At 38.6% G+C, this 18,335-nt stretch overlaps 1 protein-coding gene across 3 annotated transcripts in view; it reads left to right on the plus strand.

The window, feature by feature from the left end:
- The window catches only part of SMG1 (SMG1 nonsense mediated mRNA decay associated PI3K related kinase), a 106,497-nt gene that overhangs the window by 15,059 nt on the left and 73,103 nt on the right, over positions 1-18,335 (plus strand). For 2 of the 3 annotated variants that reach the window (XM_032328393.1, XM_032328394.1), the window contains exons 2-4: positions 14,935-15,098; positions 15,590-15,745; positions 17,840-17,976. In XM_032328393.1, the coding sequence (XP_032184284.1) occupies positions 14,935-15,098; positions 15,590-15,745; positions 17,840-17,976 (457 nt within the window). Of the gene's footprint in view, positions 1-11,322; positions 11,381-14,934; positions 15,099-15,589; positions 15,746-17,839; positions 17,977-18,335 lie in introns of all 3 variants that reach the window. The other variant, XM_032328395.1, reaches the window with a different exon arrangement.

Raw genomic sequence — 18,335 nt, forward strand, 5'->3', positions numbered from 1 at the left:
CAGGCTGAATGGGATGTTTCTAAAGTACTTCCAGGACTTGCTGACAAAAGAGGAAGATAAGCAATACAAATGGGAGCTCAAGCGGGGTTTCTTTTTAAGGCACTCAGCTAGCGTAGGTTAAAAATAAAGGCCAGGAGAAAGTGAGTCAAATTAACATGGTGCCTTAGATTCATGAGCCTTTAGGTGAACTATTATTTAACATAAACAACATTATTTCTGTTAAATACTGAATCCTGAATTCACATTTGTATTGGAGATTGAAAACATACAAGTTTTTATAATTTCAAATATTCTTAATACCTGGTAAGGTAGGAATTTATGCTAGTTGAAGTACAGAACCTTGGTATACTTAAATTAGCAGTAGATTTCTCGTGTCTCTGTCTCAGCCAGTGATTTTCTGATTTTACCCACTTGAGTGGTTTGACTTTTTCTACAACAATGTTCTTGTGCTGTCTCGGTGGTCAGTTAATAGGAATTAATAAGAACAATTTTGAAAGCTATCAAAATGGGTAGGCAATAAAATATTAAGAATTTATAGTGCATTTTTTTGTGCATTTTAGAAAAATAAAGTGCTATAGGGACTATCTTACGTATTTCTCAGGCATGGGTAGAGTGAAATTGCTGTTTTGCGAGGAATTGAGAATTTTTTACTGTTAATGTTGGTAACAGTTCTCTTTTACTGATACAAGGGCTGTTTTGTTTCTTTCTATACCTTGGCTAGGTTAATCCTTTCTGAGCTTTAAGTTACAGTTCTTAGGCCTGATTAATTAATTCAAATGCTAACAGTCTTTGGTTTTATTGGAAAGCACCGTGACTTAAAGTTGGTGGCACGTTTTGCTTTACCATTTAGACTGGTTAAATATTATAGGCAATATAAAGCCTGAAATACTCAATATTAAAAGTAAATAAACTGCCTTTCCCTTATCTTTTCTACTTTTACTGTAAAGATCTGTTTCCTTTAAAGTCAAGATTTATTGGGGTGCCTGGGTGGCTCAGTCGGTGAAGCGTTTGCCTTCAGCTCAGGTCATGATTCCAAGGTCCTGGGATCCAGACTCTCATGGGGCTCCCTGCTCCACGGGGAGCCTGCTTCTCCCTCTGCCCCTCCCTCTCACTTGTGCGCACTCACTCTCTAAATAAATAAATAAATAAATAAATAAAATCTTTTCAAAAAGTTTTTTATTTTTAAATTTTAATTATTTTTTAAAAGATTTTATTGATTTATTTGACAGAGAGAGAGCACAAGTAGGCAGAGAGGCAGGCAGAGGGAGAAGGGGAAGCAGCCTCCCCGCTGAGCAGAGAGCCCGATGTGGGGCTCAATTCGAGGACCCTGAGATCATAACCTGAGCCGAAGGCAGAGGCTTAACTTACTGAGCCACCCAGGGGCCCCTAAAATGTTTTTTAAAAGTCAGATTTATAGAGGTATTATTTACATGCTGTATAGTACTTTTGAGTTTTGACAGATGCATGTAATACAAACATGACCACTGCAGTGAAGCTGTAGAATAGTTCCATCCCAGAACATTGCCTGGTGTCCCTTTGTAGTCAGCTTCGACTCTCAGCCCTTGATAACTTCTGTTCCTTCCCCACCCCCCTTATAATTTAATCTTTTCAAGAATGCCATACTTTTTTTTTTAAAGATTTTATTTATTTATTTGACAGAAAAATCACAAGTAGAGAGAGAGAGAGGAAGGGAAGCAGGCTCCCTGCTGAGCAGAGAGCCCGATGTGGGGCTCAATCCCAGGACCCTGAGATCATGACCTGAGCTGAAGGCAGAGACTTGAACCCACTGAGCCACCCAGGCGTCCCTGCCATAAAATTTTCTAAAGGATTTATTTTGTTGTTGTTGGGGGGTGGTGGTGGTAACACCTGGTTCGCTTGGTCAGTTAAGTGTCTGCCTTTGGCTCAGGTCATGACCCCAGGGTCCTGGGATCCACTCCCTGCTCACTGGGGAGCCTGCTTCTCCCTCTGCCTGACTTTTCCCTGCTTGTGCTCTCTATATATCAAATAAATAAAATCTCTAAAAAAGAAAAAAGATTTTTTTAAAATTCTTGAGAAATTTCTATACCTACTTTGTGGTTTGAACTCATGACCCCAAAATCAAGAGTTGCATGCTCCACCAACTGAGTCACCCAGGTGCTTTAAGAATGTCCTAAATTTAAAAAAAAATTGTAAAATGCACATAAAAGTTAACATTTTTACAATTCAGTGTACCAAGTACAGTTGATCCTTAAACAGTGTGGGGGTGGGGTGCTGACACCTCCCCCTGCCCCCTTTCGAAAACTTCGTATAACTTTTGACTTCCCTGAAACTTAACCATTAATAGCCAGCTGTTAATTGGAAGCCTTACAATAATACAAGTAGTCACTTAACAAATACCTTGTATGTTGTATGTATTATTTACTGTATTCTTACAATAAAATAGAGAAAAGAAAATGTTAAAGTCATAAGGAAGAGAAAATACATTTACAGTACTGTGCTGTATGTATTGTAAAAAAAAAAAAAAATCTGCATGTAAGTGACTGGTCCAGTTCAAATTCGTGTTGTTCAGGGGTCAGCTGTACATTCATGATATTGTGCAACTGTCACCACTCTCTAGTTCCAGAATTTTTCATCACCCCAGACAGAAACTCCGTACCCTTTAGGTCGTCACTTCCTATTCTCCCCTCTTCTCAGCCCCTGGCTATCATAAATCGACTTTCTGTATGGATTTACCTATTCTGGATATTTTATGTAAATGGAATCATGTGCAGTGTAGTCTCTTGTTTCTGACCTCTTTCACTTGGCATAATGTTTTCAAGGTTCATAACTGTCTCAACTTTGTGGCAGGTATCAGTACTTCATTCCTTTTTATGGAATCATATGGAATCCATTGTATGGATATACCACATTTTTGATGGACATTTGAGTTTCTGTCTTTAGTTTATTGTAAATAGTTTTGTGATAAACATTCACATACACATTTTTGTGAGAAGGCCTGTTTTCAGCTCTTTTGGGCATATACCTAAGAGCAGATTTGCAGGGTCAAATGGTAATTTTTTGCTTAACTTGAAGAAGTGCCAAGTTTTTTTGAAGTGGTTGTACCATTTTACATTCCCATCAGTTATATATGAAGATAACATTTTCTCAGTATATTTGCAGCACTGGTAAATTTTTTCTTTCTTTCTTTCTTTTTTTTAAAATTTATGACTGTCCTAGTGGGTGTGATTTCTCAGTATGGTTTTGATTTACATTTTGCTAATCACTAATGATGAGCAGTTTTTCATGTGCTTATTGGCTTTCTATCTTTGGAGAAATACAGCTGTTCAAATCTTTAGCCCATGTAAAAAATTGGATTGTCTTTTTATTGAGTTATAAGAGTTCTTTATATATTTTGGATATTAGACTCTTGGAAGATATATGATTTGCAAACATTTGCCGATTTTGTGAGTTGTCTTTTCACTCTGTTGAGAGTGCCCTTTGATGCGATAAAAATAAGGCTTTTAAAGTGCTTATTTTTATAAAAATTACTTTTATAAAATAAAAATTCAGAATTCATTTAAATATATTGCTGAGACCAGCCCTTTCTAATTTTGATGGCTTTTCTGTGTCTGTACAAGTTACTTTTTTTTTTTTAAGATTTTATTTATTTAATTTGAGAGAGATACAAAAAGACCACGTGTGTGCATGTTCCCACAGATAGGGGGAGAGAAAGGGGGAGGGGCAGACTCCCTGCTGAGTAGGGAGCCAATGCCAGGTGGCATCCCAGGACCGATCATGACTTGAGCCAAAGGCAGATGCTTAACCACCTGAGCCACACAGGCACCCCCATGAAAGTTACTCTCTTTTTAAAAAAAGATTGTATTTATTTATCAGGCAGAGCAGTAGGCAGAGAGAGGGAGAAGCAGGCTCCCTGCTGAGCAGAGAGCTCGATGTGGGACTTGATCCCGGCATCCTGGGATCATGACCTAAGCTGAAGATAGAGGCTTAAACCCACTGAGCCACCCAGGCACCCCCATAAAAGTTACTCTTAAGATCATATGCACAGGAGTGCCTGGGTGGCTCAGTGGGTTAAGCGACTGCCTTCAGTTCAGGTCATGATACTGAAGTCCCAGCATGAGTCCCGCATCAGGCTCCTTGCTCGGCAGGGAGTCTGTTTCTCCCTCTGCCTCCCCACACTTTCATGCTCTCCCTTTCTTTCTCATTCTCTCTCTCTCAAAAAGGTAAATAAAATCTTAAAAAAAAAAAGATCATTTGCACAGATCACATTTTAGTAGGGAAGTTTAATGTAGAAGACTAATTTTTACTTAAATAATTGTAATTTATTTAATTTAAATAATTGTAATTAGTTGAAGCAAGATCATCATCTAGTCTGTCTGTACCCCTCCCTTCTCTGTGCTGCAATCACTATGCTTTTCTCTTTTCCCTATGAAAGTGTATGGTGTAAGATAGTACCCTCTGCTAACATCTCCAACAAGTGAGCAAATTGAAGCTAGTATATAACTACTAAGTGCAAAGTGTAGTACATACTTTGAGAGTTGAAGGAAGGAGCTGGATAATGGGATTTTTTTTTTTTTTTAAATTCCAGAGCGTTTTACTCCTAATTGGGACTTCAACTGACTTTACAGTTCTTTTCTTTCTAGATGATAAATTCTTACAGGGTTGGAGCCATCTTAGTTCACCTTTTGGAGTATTAGCTCTTAGTTGATGCTCTTGTAGCAAATGATGAAGAAAATACTGATTCTGATAGACTGCTTTGGAGAGGAAGTGTGGGTTGAAGAAAAGTAAGTGTTCATTTAGGTTAGGGAACTATATTCCACAGTTGAGAGAAAGACCTCAGTTATGGTGATGGGCGATCATTTAGTCAGCAGGTAATTTGTGTCATCTAGGCTCTTGGGGGTATGTGATACGCAACATTGAGAATCTCCTGCCCTTCTGCTATTTACAGTCTCCTGGCAGAACATATTTAAATAAGCTTCTCAATGGGGTCCCTGGGTGGTCCAGTCACTAAGCTTCTGCCTTCAGATCTGGTCATGATTCTAGGGCCCTGTGTCAGGCTCCGCTCAGCAGGAAGTCTGCTTCTCCCTCTCCCTCTCCCCCTGCTTGTGTTTCCTCTCCCACTGTCTCTCTGTCCAAAAAAAAAAAAAAAAATCTTTAAATAAGCTTTTCATATCATCTAAGAGCTAAAGGAACTCTTAGGGTTCTCTGGTAGCACATCTATAGCAGGACTACTACTACCCCTACTCAGGGAAATCAGAAACTTTCCAAAGGAAAACTGAAGCGTGGAGGATAAAGAGAAATAAGCTAGGGTCAGCAAAGAGGACAAAGCCATTCCAGACTGACTGGCTGAGCAAGGTGATTCTTTCTGTGGCAGTGAAAGATTAGGATGGATGGGGCATAGCGTGTAAAAGGGGTGGTTGGTAGAGATGTAGCTAAAAAGGGAAGTGAGGTACATACCTATGATAAGGTAGTGAGAGGATATCAGATTTGTGTTTTATGAAGCTAATCTTGGAATGTGGAGGAGAAATGGGACAGACAAGAGAATTGGAAGTGGGAAACATACTGTCTGATCAAATAGTGCCATTTATTAGGAAGTAGTGGTTAGATGATGGCACCATTTATTAAAATGGGGATTCCAGGTAGAAAGGAGCAAGTTACGTTTGAGGCATCAGAACTTTTATTTATTTATTTATTTATTTTAAGGATTTTATCTATTTATTTCACGGAGAGAGACCATGAGAGGGAACACAAGCTGGGGGAGTAGGAGAGGGAGAAGCAGGCTCCCTGCTGAGCATGGAGCCTAATGCAGGACCCTGGGGTCATGTCATGACCTCAGCTGAAGGCAGACACTTAACCAACTGAGCCACCCAGGTGCCCCAAGATGGTGGTTGTGTTTTTTTCTTTTTTTTTTTTTTTAAGATTTTATTTATTTATTTATTTAAATATTTCTTTTTCTTTTTTCTTTTTTTTTATTTGACAGAGAGAGATCACAAGTAGGCAGAGAGGGGGAAGCAGGCTCCCTGCTGAGCAGAGAGCCCGATGCGGAGTTTGATCCCAGGACCCTGAGATCATGACCCGAGCTGAAGGCAGAGGACTAACCCACTGAGTCACTCAGGCACCCCAAGATTTTATTTATTTATTTGACAGAGTGAGAGAGCCCAAGCAGGCAGAGCAGCAGAGGGAGAGGGAGAAGCAGGCCCCCCACTGAGCCGGGAGCCCGATGCAGGGCTTGATCCCAGAACCCTGGGATCATGACCCAAGCTGAAGGCAGTCGCTGAACCAACAGCCACCCAGGCACCCCCCCCCCCCCCCCGAGTTGTTTTTTAAACAGTTGGGTACATAGATCTGGATCTCGGAGTGGACATCAATGATGGGGGCCTAGATCTAGGATTCGATGTCATACAGGTGGTAAATATTGCCATTGGCATGGATTGAGTGAGATAGAATAGAGAGCCTAGGGTCAGGCTTCAAGACATCTCAAGATTTTGGGGTTTGGTAGGGGAGGCTGAGCAAGCTCTCAGAAGTTCCTGAGAAAGTAGAACCAGGTAGGAAGAAATATAGAGTACTTCCTCCCATAAACCAAAGGGAGGGAACAATCTTTGATTACTTTGAATTCTCACGATCTCAGCACAGAGGGTTATTGTAAGAATTTTAAAAAGAGGTTTTCATTCAGGCCACCTCATTCCTCTGCAAGGCACCTTTGTGCAGGCCACAACCTGCTTAACCCTACTTAGCAGCCCTGTGAAAGCTGCTGAGAGGATGAGTAAGATAAAGCCTGAGGTATGAGTTTAGCAACCTGGGCTCATAGTTGGTTTTGCTGAAAGTAGTGGGGCAGAAGTTGGATCAGTGGATTGAGGAGCCAGTAAAGGTGAAAAAACAGGGTGGGGAGTAGGGACAACTCTTAAGTTTGCAGAGTGATGGCAGATTGTTTTGTGGAGGGTCTTGTGGGATTGATGGGATTTTTCTGTTTGTTTTCTAATATTTTAAAAAATATGTTTTTGTATTTTTAAATGGGAGACATCAGAAAATTTTACGTGTGTAAAGAGAAGAATGAGTTCAATGGGAAAGGAGAAAAAGGTAGTGGTAAAGTTAAGAGAAGGTGGAAGTAGATGGAATCCCATTCAAGGCCTAGAATTGGGTCCAGATATGTGATGGTGTCTTTTTTTTTTTTTTTTTTTCCTTAGTGACGTAGAGAGAATGTGAGAGAATTCGTGTGTGTGTGTGTGTGAGTAGTGGGGTTAGGAGAGTAAGTCATTAAATAATACGTATATGTGGTCGTTTTAAAACTCAAGCAGTCTGGTCTCCATCCCCCTCTCCCCCTCTCCCCTGCCCCAAGGAGAAATAAAATAGCTGCTTTAGGAAAATTAAGTCTTTATCTAGTAATTTCCAAATTAATATAGATGAAGAGTAAGGTACTCATTAGACTGAATGGGAAGCTTTTTGTTATTCTGGATTTGCCTTCAAAATACTAACTTTTTAGTGATGCCTAAGATATGGTAGTTTCCTCTTTGGTGTGATGGTCCCTGACCTTCTCATGTGATGAAGGTGAAATCACTTGTCAGTACAAACTGTATTAGAAATTGATGAAATTAAAGCTTTGAGTTTGAGAAATAAAGATATATTATCACCCCCGCACCCCCAAATGGGGCAGGTCTGGATAATGCATGTAGTGAATGGGAGATGACTGTTGGAGGACTTGGGGATGTGGTGCTTACTTAGGGATGATGGATAATTGATACTAGGGTTTATCCAGGGTTGGGGTTTTAACAGATTGGTGTGAGGAAAAATATTAAGGGAGGTTAAGGGGATTGGCAAGAGTGTTACTAAACTGATAGACCATGAACTGTAAGCTGAAAGAAGAAAGTGAGGAAGGAAGAAAGTACTTGACTGGGAAAAAGAGTCACTGGAATTCAAGTTACTTAAACAAACCAACCAACCAAAAGCAAGGTGGTATTGAGAGAGTGTGAGTAGATAGTTGTCAAAAGTAAGTCATCGGGGGACATTGAGCAAGATGAACTAAAAAGGGGTTATGGAATTTTAGAGACAAGTAGGCCACAAATGGAAGCTCCTACTGTGGCAGGAACAGATTCATTGGAAGTGCTGATGGTGGAACCCAGGTTACAGTGGATTCAAAAGTGAGCAAAGATAAGGTAAATTTTCCCCAAGAGTTGTGACTGTGAAGAGTCTAGACAATGAGAATTAGAAGGGAAAAGGGTATTAAAATTTTGCCTCCCCCCCACCTTTTTAAAAGTAATCTCCATGTCCCAATTGTGGGGCTTGAACTCATGACCCCAAGATCTAGAGTTTCATTTCTTTTTTTTTTTTTTTTGAAGATTTTATTTATTTATTTGACAGAGAAATCAAAAGTAGGCAGAGAGGCAGGCAGAGAGAGGGGGAAGCAGGCTCCCTGCTGAGCAGAGTCTGATGCAGGGCTCTATCCCAGGACCCTGAGATCATGACCTGAGCCGAAGGCAGAGGCTTAATCCACTGAGCACCCAGGCATTCTGATTTTGACTTTTTGTTGTTGAAAGACTCAAGGGTGCTCATGTATGGCCAAGCGATGAGCAGTAGCAAAGTGGGAGATCCACAGGATACCTCAGAAAATAGGGGCAACATAGGGATTCAGAGCGTTGCTTTAGATAGAACATTTACTTTTTCCATGATGTGAAGTTGATGGGAAGAAGGTCTGTGTGTGAACATGTGGGTAAATTTCTGGGTTTACTGGAAGGAACTTGGCAGACTCTGGTGGAGTGCTCAAGAACTTGAAAGTTAAACAGATGAATCTGAGTTGTCTTGCTCTGTTTTTTTACTAGATGTGCAGCTTTTGGTCAGTTATGGAATCTTACTTATGTGTAAGATGGTAATTTATGGTCTTTAATGATCATAAGAGGATGATGTTAAAGATGAAGTACTAAATATATGTAAACTGCTTGGCTCATTTGTTTATCAGATATGGTAGGAGCTCAAAGCTGCTACCCCTTATTATTGAGAGTGCTATAGAAAAATGGCTTGCATTTTTTAGGAAGCAGGAATGTGGAAGGTCATGTACCATGAATGTGGAAGAGCTGGGGAAAGAGGAAGGTGCAAAAAGTTTGAAAACTGTTTTGGAAAGGAGAGAACACTGGCTAGGGAAGCATGGTCTAAGCAAGTATACATGGTCTAAGCAAGTATTGAAGACCCAGTTGTAGTCTGAGAACTACCTGGGGGTGGCACATTGACCAACCTCTACATTGAGGACAATTGTGCATGTGAAGCAAAGCTTAAAATCTAATACAGTACTCTCCTAGAGTTGCTTTGTTTGTCCCTTCCGGTTAATATGGTTAGAGGTCAGTTAATAGAGGGTGTGGTTGAGATTCCTTGGAAGGGAAATTATACTGAAGTCAGATCTTTACTATGTTTGCTTAAGATGTTATTAAAAAAAACTTACAATCTTTAAAATTTTGGGTTAAAGCATAGTCAGTGATTTTAAATATAGATGCAGAGTTAGTGGGAACATAGTCCATAAGACCAGTTTTCCTTCTGATACTAGTTCCAAGTTTAGGGGTCCCCAAGGATACTCTTAGGTTGGATAAGTCACCAGAATGACTTGCTGAACTCATTGAAAACTGTTCTACTCATGGTTACAGTTTATTACAGCTAAAAGTCAGATTGAAATCAGCTACTGTTAAAAGCCCATGTATAGCAAGAGTCCAGGAAAGTTTCGAATGTGGAGCTTCCAATTGTCCTTTCCTTGTGAAGTTATGAACACAGTATTACTCTTCTGGTGTTGATGTGTGATACACAGTATGTATGGAGTATTATCAAGCATGGAAGCTTGCCCCAGCATTGGTGTTTAGGGTTTTTCATTGGGACTACATGACTGACTGTCTATATGCGTGAAGTTAGTTTCCAGCCCTTTTGGAGGTTGAGTTGGCCCTTGGGACTCAGAGCCCCTTCACCCTCATAAATCACATTGTTACATGTTCTGGTGTGGGCCAAAACCCCCAGATGAATAAGGACACTTTTTTTAGTGTCACGTTCTAGGACTTCAGAGATTACCTTCCAGAAGCCGAGGGTAAAGGCCAGACAGACCTCCTTTGGTGTTGGTGAAATTATTTACAGTTTTACAAACATAATTAAATGTATTTTAATATTTTGAGTCTACATTGCTGTTTAGTTGAGTTTGATTAGTGATTGAAAATTGGTAACAAAGAACCCATAAATCATTAAGATTTGATATTATATACACTTAAGTAGCTAAGGAAGTTTCATCAAGAAATTACGTTAACTTAATATTTCAGTGTTGCAAAACTGATATAAACTCATAATTTTGGCATGGTGGTTCAGTTCTGTTTTAATAAATTTGAATTTAGATTTTCTCTTGTGGGAAGAGTTTTGAATAATGAAGTCCATGAGCCTCCTGAATGAATTTTTTAGCCGTAGATTCATATTTTAGAGCATAGTTTCACCTTTTCTTCTATTCCTCATGAAAGCGTATATGAATCCAGGTGAGTAACAGGCATCATAGGGATGACCTTGAATTTATTTCTACAAGATAAATCCTTTTCAAGTGGTATTAACTGTTAGTAATGAAAAACTCACAGCATATTCTACAGCTACTTTATGACAGAGACATATTTTTGTGCACCATTGCTTTAGAGAATAAATGCATTCCCACCTCATTGGCTTAAGTGCAAATCTCATTTCCTGGTTGATATTCATTACCAATTAGATCTCACCGTCAGAGCAAAAATCCCTTAATAAGCCTAGTTAAAAGCAACTTGAAGCAATATGATGCTTATTCCAGTGGCACCACTAAGTGTGCTGTTTGCATCAAGTCATTTTGGGGTGCTTTATGGAAATGCTTCCCATAGGGAATTCCCTAACTTAATACTTGCAGAGTGGTGCTTTTTTTGGGGGGGGGGTGCCTTTTAGTGCTTACATGAACTGGATGAGACCACATGTAGCCAGGAGATACTGCATCCCCTAGCACATGGTGGATTGTCGATGTGAGGTCTGAGGATTTGGGTCATTCAAAATAAATGGCCTCTCAGATTTATTACATTTTCAGTACAATGAGAATAGGTAACTAAATGAGCGGTGACTATATTTGCATGTGATTTGTATGTTACAGTTAACATTTAAATTCTCTTATGTACTAAAAAGTTTTTTGGTTGCCACCTTAAGCCTCTCTATCTTCAGAGGCACAGAGTGGCTTTCCATCTCAATTTTTGCTTCAACATTCGAACCCTAGAGGGCCATAGTACGACTAAAAGCACCTAACCCATGAATGATATTTGCTTCATGTTTGAACAACAAATGTTTTAACCCACTGTCTTCACTAATATTGTAACTACTGTCTTACAGATTGACTTGATGCAAAACATCACAAAGGCTCCATATTATACAGTATGCGATTTTTGAGGTATGAGCTTTAGAAACTTACCTCTCATGTGGCATGTACATCAGGCTTTAACTTCACTTTAATCATTTGGGGGAAATTTATGCATTTCTTTTTTTTCTCTCTCTCTCCATAATATTTTTAGAATATTAAAGGGGCTGTGGAGGTATTTTTGATCCTTGCTAGTATGATTCTTAGTTTTAACAGATACATTTTTTTCTTATCACTAAACAGACACTAATTCTGGCAGATGATAGCTTTTTCAGCCCTTATAACTGGCTTAACATTTATACCTGCCTCTTTGAATTCAAATCTGTTTTTTGTGCCTTTGATTGCCTCATTTTAAGTGCTCATTTCCGTTCATTAACAGTTTTCTATTTCTTGGACTGGGTGGTGGTGGTGGTGCTAACAGCCTGGTACTGACTTTTTTTGAGACCTTAGCAGTCTTGATATTTAAAAAAAAATCAAGATTTCTTATAAATGCGGAACCATTTTGTGCTTTTGGGTTCAGACTACCTATAACTTGAATTCTGGTTGGAAATGTTTTGATTAGTTTGTTTTAAAAGAGTGTGGCAACTGGTGAGTTTTAGACAGTTCTGAGACTAGTTTTAACCCTAGTGATTTTGTTGTTGTTATATTTCTGAAAACCCAAACTCTGAGTGGGGGGAAACACTTGGTGTTCATAACTCATGGGATTTAAAAACCTGTATTTCTAATAAATTGGGAAGTTGTTCCCATTCTTTTTTTCTTTTTTTCCAGTTTAGTTTGAAATCAAATGCTTTTGTAGATAGAAATGGATTTGTTGGTAGGACATTGCTTAATTTCTTCACTGAAGAACTTAAAACCATATTGGGTATGAAAACTTGTTTTGGTTGTATTCTTGTGCTCTTAAGCTGTATATATATTATTTGTCTGTTAGACTGGAATACTAAACTTCAGTTTAGTATTACGGTATTAATAACTTTTTTTTTTTTTTTAAGATTTGTTTGTTTATTTGAGAGGAGGGGCAGAGGGAGAGGGAATCCTAAGAATACTGTCTGCTCAGTGTAGAGCCTGATGTAGGACTTGATCTCAGAACTCTGAAAATGTGACCCGAGCTGAAACCAAATCAGGCACTTAATCGACTGCACCACCCGGGTGTGCCCCAGGGTCTTCGTAACCTTGAGCATACCCTGTAAGCTAAGTATTTCTTAAGAATTGAGTATCTGATTTAAGCCTCACAACAACTTTACAGGTGAGGTAGGTATTCTCCCCATTTTACGCAAGAAACAGCTGAGGCATGGAGATTACCTTGTACAAAATCCCACTTAACTTTTCTGTGTGGGAGCTGGGATTTGAGCCAAATCTTTTTTTAACCCATATTCTCTGCTGCCTTATGTTTACAGCTATGTCACCAAAAAAATGATTCTTATACTTAACTCTTAGTAGTAAGAGTAGTATATGTGATAAATAAACATAATTTAAGCAGGAAATTCAGACATTTAGATACTGGTAGATTTTTGTTATCTTTTTTTTTTTTTTTTTAAAGATTTTATTTGTTTATTTGACAGACAGAGATCACAGTAGACAGAGAGGCAGGCAGAGAGAGAGAGGGAAGCAGGCTCCCTGCTGAGCAGAAAGCCCGATGCGGGACTCGATCCCAGGACCCTGAGATCATGACCTGAGCCGAGGGTAGCGGCTTAACCCACTGAGCCACCCAGGCGCCCAGATTTTTGTTATCTTGTATGTTCATTTGCTAGCAGCTTACTTAACCAGGTTCAGTTAGGTGTCATACAGATAGATAGACAAGTTCAGAATCTGTCAGAGAAGCTCTTAAGCCCTTTATTTTTCATTTCCTGTCCAGAAATTTATGGTATGTTATGGTTTATTGTAGGTGCACATTTAATGTGCTATTTTTAGAAACATGGGAGGTGCTGTTACATTCATTTTTAAAAAAAGCTGTCATGCTCCATTTAGTGTTAATGGTACTTAAATGCTTATAGATTCAGTATGCTTAGAAAAAAGTTCATACCTTTTTTTTTTTTGAAATTCCAAAAGTTATATTTTTTCACCTATTGGAAATACTGAGCTTTCTTGACAAGTGAACCCTAGGTGTTTGAAGAAGAGGCTCCATTATGAAGCCTTAGTTATTTTCATATGCTAGGATCATGGAATTTTACCACGTTTGCAATTGAGAGCCTTTAGGAATAATTTAGATTTGTGCCACTTATCCAAGTTTAATTGGACCTCTTGTTTGCTTTCTGTATTAACAGTGGTTTCAGTAAGTATAGACCAGGTTGTCTGACCGAGCTTATGCTAAGTTTCATGGTTCAGAATTTTTGTGAGTGGAGGCAAAGAAAAAATGATAAATTGAAATATATAAACAAACACTGAAGTCATTTTTTATAAGAGGAAGGAATCACAAGGATTGAGGAATAGGCTTGTTTCTGCTTTTGCCAATGTCCTCAAGTTTCCCAAATAATTGTGAGTTCAGAACCTTTTGAACCTTCTTTTTAGTACATACCATAAAAGTGATTTTTTCCAGAAAGTTGTTCCTCTCAGTAGTAGTATCAACAGGAGAGAAGCTTTTCTCTTGGTATTTTTCATATGTTATTTTTCATATGGTGTTGTCTTATTTCTTGATGCTTTATGTTTGTTGGTGGGAAAAATAAGGTTCATGAAAAATTATGAAACTCAGCTCCTGGTTGGCCTAATGAGGCATAGAACTGATCCTTAGATAAGGATAAGGACTCGTTTTACCCTGGGGCTGTACCACTTGTTTGTTAATGGCTTAGTATCAGGGATTATTCTTCACAGTACTTGACTTTTAAATAGATGATGGACTGCAACCTTCAAATTCAGCTTTATTGGATTCCTGATACTTTATTTTTCTCACTTTTTATAATTTTGATAGTCTCTGTAGGTAAGGAATCTTCAGTGAAGTCTCCAATACATTAAAATAATCTTACTTTCTAACTAATGTGTTTTTATATCCTATCAAGTTTGCTTTCAAATCATTCTATAATTTCCTTTCCCACCAGATAATCCCCCCAAAATTAGGAATTCAGGTGAGAGAGAGAGAATATGCCACACGGCCCCTCCCTTGTATGTTGCCAGTGCTTTTTACTTTTATGACTGGGAATACTGTAGTTTTTCCACTGACCAACCTCTCCTGGGAGGAGAGCTGAAGAAGAGTGATTCCTTTTATCAAATCATGTGAAGAGAATCCTGGACCAGGGTGATCAAATGTCTTGGTTTGCCTTGGACTGAAAGTCGGGGGCGGGGGGAGGTTCATGGACATGGAATTTCCATTGCTGAAATTATTAACTCTTGAACACAGAAGGATGAGTTGGTCACTCTAATCCGGGTAGTTATCCATATATCTTAATGGGTCTGTAGAATAGAAAGGGCTGAAAACCTGGCATTTCTGCATTCACTGGCAGTCCCTTCCCTCTCGAAAGACTTCTGTTGGAGTGCTTAGTTATTACTAGTAATGATTTAAAAATTAGAGTGGTAGGAGAGGCTTGAATAAAAGATTTATGATTTGGGCTATGAAAATATTTGTTTAAAGTTAATCTTATATTCTTCTTTCTTTGCAGAACTGATAGTGCATCAGCCGACCCAGATACTTTAAAATATTCTTCATCCAGAGATCGGGGTGGGTCTTCTTCTTATGGACTGCAACCTTCAAATTCAGCTGTGGTGTCTCGGCAAAGGCACGATGATACCAGAGTCCACACTGACATACAGAATGACGAAAAGGGTATATATGCTTCCTTTATTGTTAGAGGCATGTTTTTTGCGTTGTTTTTTAACATACCAGCTTTTCCCTTGCCTCCTCTTTCCCTCTCTTTTTCTCCCCTATTTCTCTCTTTTTTTTAATATGCTTAAAATAAAAATATTTAAGTACAGTGCTGTTTTTGAAACTTAAGTTTACTCCCTTCATTAAAAAATTTTTAAAATTTTCGTACATTATAATATACATAGGCAGTTTCCTAGTCATCCAGAATATCATAAAGGCAAAGTAGTCTCCTGACTACTATTTCTCCTCTAGATTTCTAAAAGTTTTTAAAGTGCAATTATATTTCTCTTCTCTTCTGCGGATGAACAAAATGAAAACAAGATGATTTCAAAGCAGGTAGCACAATGGAAGTATAGAAGAAAGGCTGTATGTGGGTAGTATGGTCCTGAACTGTCAGAAATTGAGTAACGCAAAAAGCCCTATTAAAGTAAGGGAAATGTTGCTGTTTTTAGGTGGCTACAGTGTCAATGGAGGATCTGGGGAAAATACTTATGGTCGGAAGTCGTTGGGGCAAGAGCTGAGGGTTAACAATGTGACCAGCCCTGAGTTCACCAGTATTCAGCATGGCAGTCGTGCGTTAGCCATCAAAGACATGAGGAAATCACAGGGTAAGATTGGGCCAACTGGGGGCCAGTCTGCCTCCACATTTGTATTGCTCTACAAACACCTGTATCCCCTTTTTCCTGGACACCGTATTTCTTACTAATGCTTTTGCACACATGAGTTGGTTTGTTTACTTCGAGTTGAAAAACATGTACAGATTCACATTGAGTAACGCAAAGAGCCCTATTAAAGTAAGGTAAATGTTGCTGTTTTTAGGTGGCTACATGTTCACATTCTTTCTCCTGTAAACTGTTTCTTAGACTAAATTCTCACAGGAAAGGTGTTAATACTTTTTTAGAGTACACTTTCTAGAGAATTTTCTTAAAGTAAGATTTGAAGACTAGATAAGTTGAAATAAACAGTTTTCCTGATCGTAGTGGGTAATGAATGTCTAGTGTGTGGTGGGCTCTTCCTGCAGCAAAGTCCTTGGACTCCGGGGTCTGTTGGGGATTTCCGTATAAATGATGTAGATGTTTTTCTAAAGTTAAAGAGGCTAATAATCACCTTCTGCCTTATCACACAGCCTAACTGTATAGGTAAAGTGCCTTGAATGTCAGGGGATTAGAGGTAGTGATCATTAGTTTTCTAAAAGAAAAATTTATTTTGTTGGTAAAGCTAAGCATGAAATCAGGATTTCTGATTTATTTACTTTGTTGGATATAGTCACTCTTTGGATATGTTTACTTATGACCATTTGCTTTCATGAGGGTGTGTATGTATATGTGTGTGTTGTGTATATCTTGGTGAATATTTTTGTGCATATAGGTGCTTTTTTTTTGCATAGGCTTTTAAAAAATGAATTTTTTTGGATAAATTCTCAGAAGTGGATCCACTAGTCAAAGGCTGTGGTTTTTTTTGTTTTTTTTTTAAGATTTTATTTGTTTATTTAATATATATAGAGAGAGAGACACAGCAAGAGAGGGGAGATAAGCAGGGCAAGTGAGAGAGGGAGAAGCAGGCCTCCTGTGTTGCTGGGAGCCCAACACACGGGTTTGATCTCAGGACGCTGGGATCATGCCCTGAGCTGAAGGCAGATGTTTAATGACTGAGCCACCCAGGTGCCCTGCTGTGCTGTTTCTTAAGAGTGTTTGAAGCCCTTGATTTTGGTACGATAGAAGCTAGAAAGTGAGTCCAAAGATAATGTCCAGTTCTTTCTCCTCTGAGGCTCAGAATTAAGTAGTTTGCTAGTGGAAGAATTGTAAATATAGCATAGATTTCCTGGTTTGTAACCTAATGACATTTTCAGTATCCATCTTTTCTGAAATACTCAGTGGGCTAGGGATTAAAAAAAGAATCATTTTCCTTCTCTCAGATGTTGTAATTCCTTTTATTATTAAGTTTTTCCATGGCTTAGGGAGACATGAAACTATCAGACTCTTTAATGTGGTTTGTTTTTACTGTACATTGGTTAATCATTACATAGCACAGCTGAAAATATAAAAAGAAAAATTTAGTACTTAAATGTATTTTTATTGGCAATTGTTTCAGCATTGTTGCTTGTTCTTGTCATTAAAAAATAAAGGGCAGAACAGTCTGGTTTGCCACTTTTCTAGTGGCATCATGCCTTGCACATGGCTGATGGTAATTAGACATTTGTTGAACTGAATGTTCAACAAATTGAACTGATTTGAATTGAATTGAACTGATTTGCAGTTCATAGAAACTTTGTCTTGGGAAAGTAATGCTAATGTGAACAAGAGACTTCCCTCCATTGGATACCAAGTGAGAAATAGAAACATATAGCCTCTTTCTGCCTGGTTGAGACTTTATCCCTAACCTGTAGACTTCTCTTACCGGTACTTCTGGTCTTTACCTGAATGTTGAAAAGATTTTGGAACAAATCTGAAGAAAGTAATTTCTAAGCCTTTCTTTTTCCTCTCACCTGGTCCCCTGGAATGAGCATTTGCTTAGGTTTATCTTTTTCAGGGTCTGCTTTCTGTGTAGCAGGAGTCTGCTGGAATTTGGTTTATAGTGACAAAAAAGTGTGATGGGACCTGCATTCAGTTGAAGTTTTACTGTTCAGTGGTCTGTGATTTTTGATGTACTTTTAAATATTTGGGCTATAAAGCTTCTGTGTTTATACATGTTTATTTTCAAAGAGCGATCGATGTCTTATTCTGATGAGTCTCGACTGTCGAATCTTCTTCGGAGGATCACCCGGGAAGATGACAGAGACCGAAGACTGGCTACTGTGAAGCAGTTGAAAGAATTTATTCAGCAACCAGAAAACAAGCTGGTAAGTACAGTATGGAAATGTTGATTACTTATGTTTTTTCCAAAATATAGTAGATAATGCTGTCTGGAGAGGTTTAAGAAGGGAAAAGCTTTGCTTCTCAGGAAATATGACAGGAATTCCTTATTCTAGGTTAATTTGGCCTATGTTACAATGATTGAGAACTTGATGACCATGAGTGTAGTTTACCTGCCATTGGTGGATCCACACTGGTGTCTTTTACAATTAAGTGCTTTTAACCTTTAATATATTTATTCTGTTGTCCTCAGAATTTTATTTTCTGTATGCCGGGACAGACTGTGTCTTTGTTTTTCATATGTGAAATTGGGGTTGCAGTGTGTGTATTTTGTTCATGAGTAGGT

The sequence above is a fragment of the Mustela erminea genome, chromosome 20, assembly GCF_009829155.1.
Source record: "Mustela erminea isolate mMusErm1 chromosome 20, mMusErm1.Pri, whole genome shotgun sequence".
Taxonomy (NCBI): domain Eukaryota; kingdom Metazoa; phylum Chordata; class Mammalia; order Carnivora; family Mustelidae; genus Mustela; species Mustela erminea.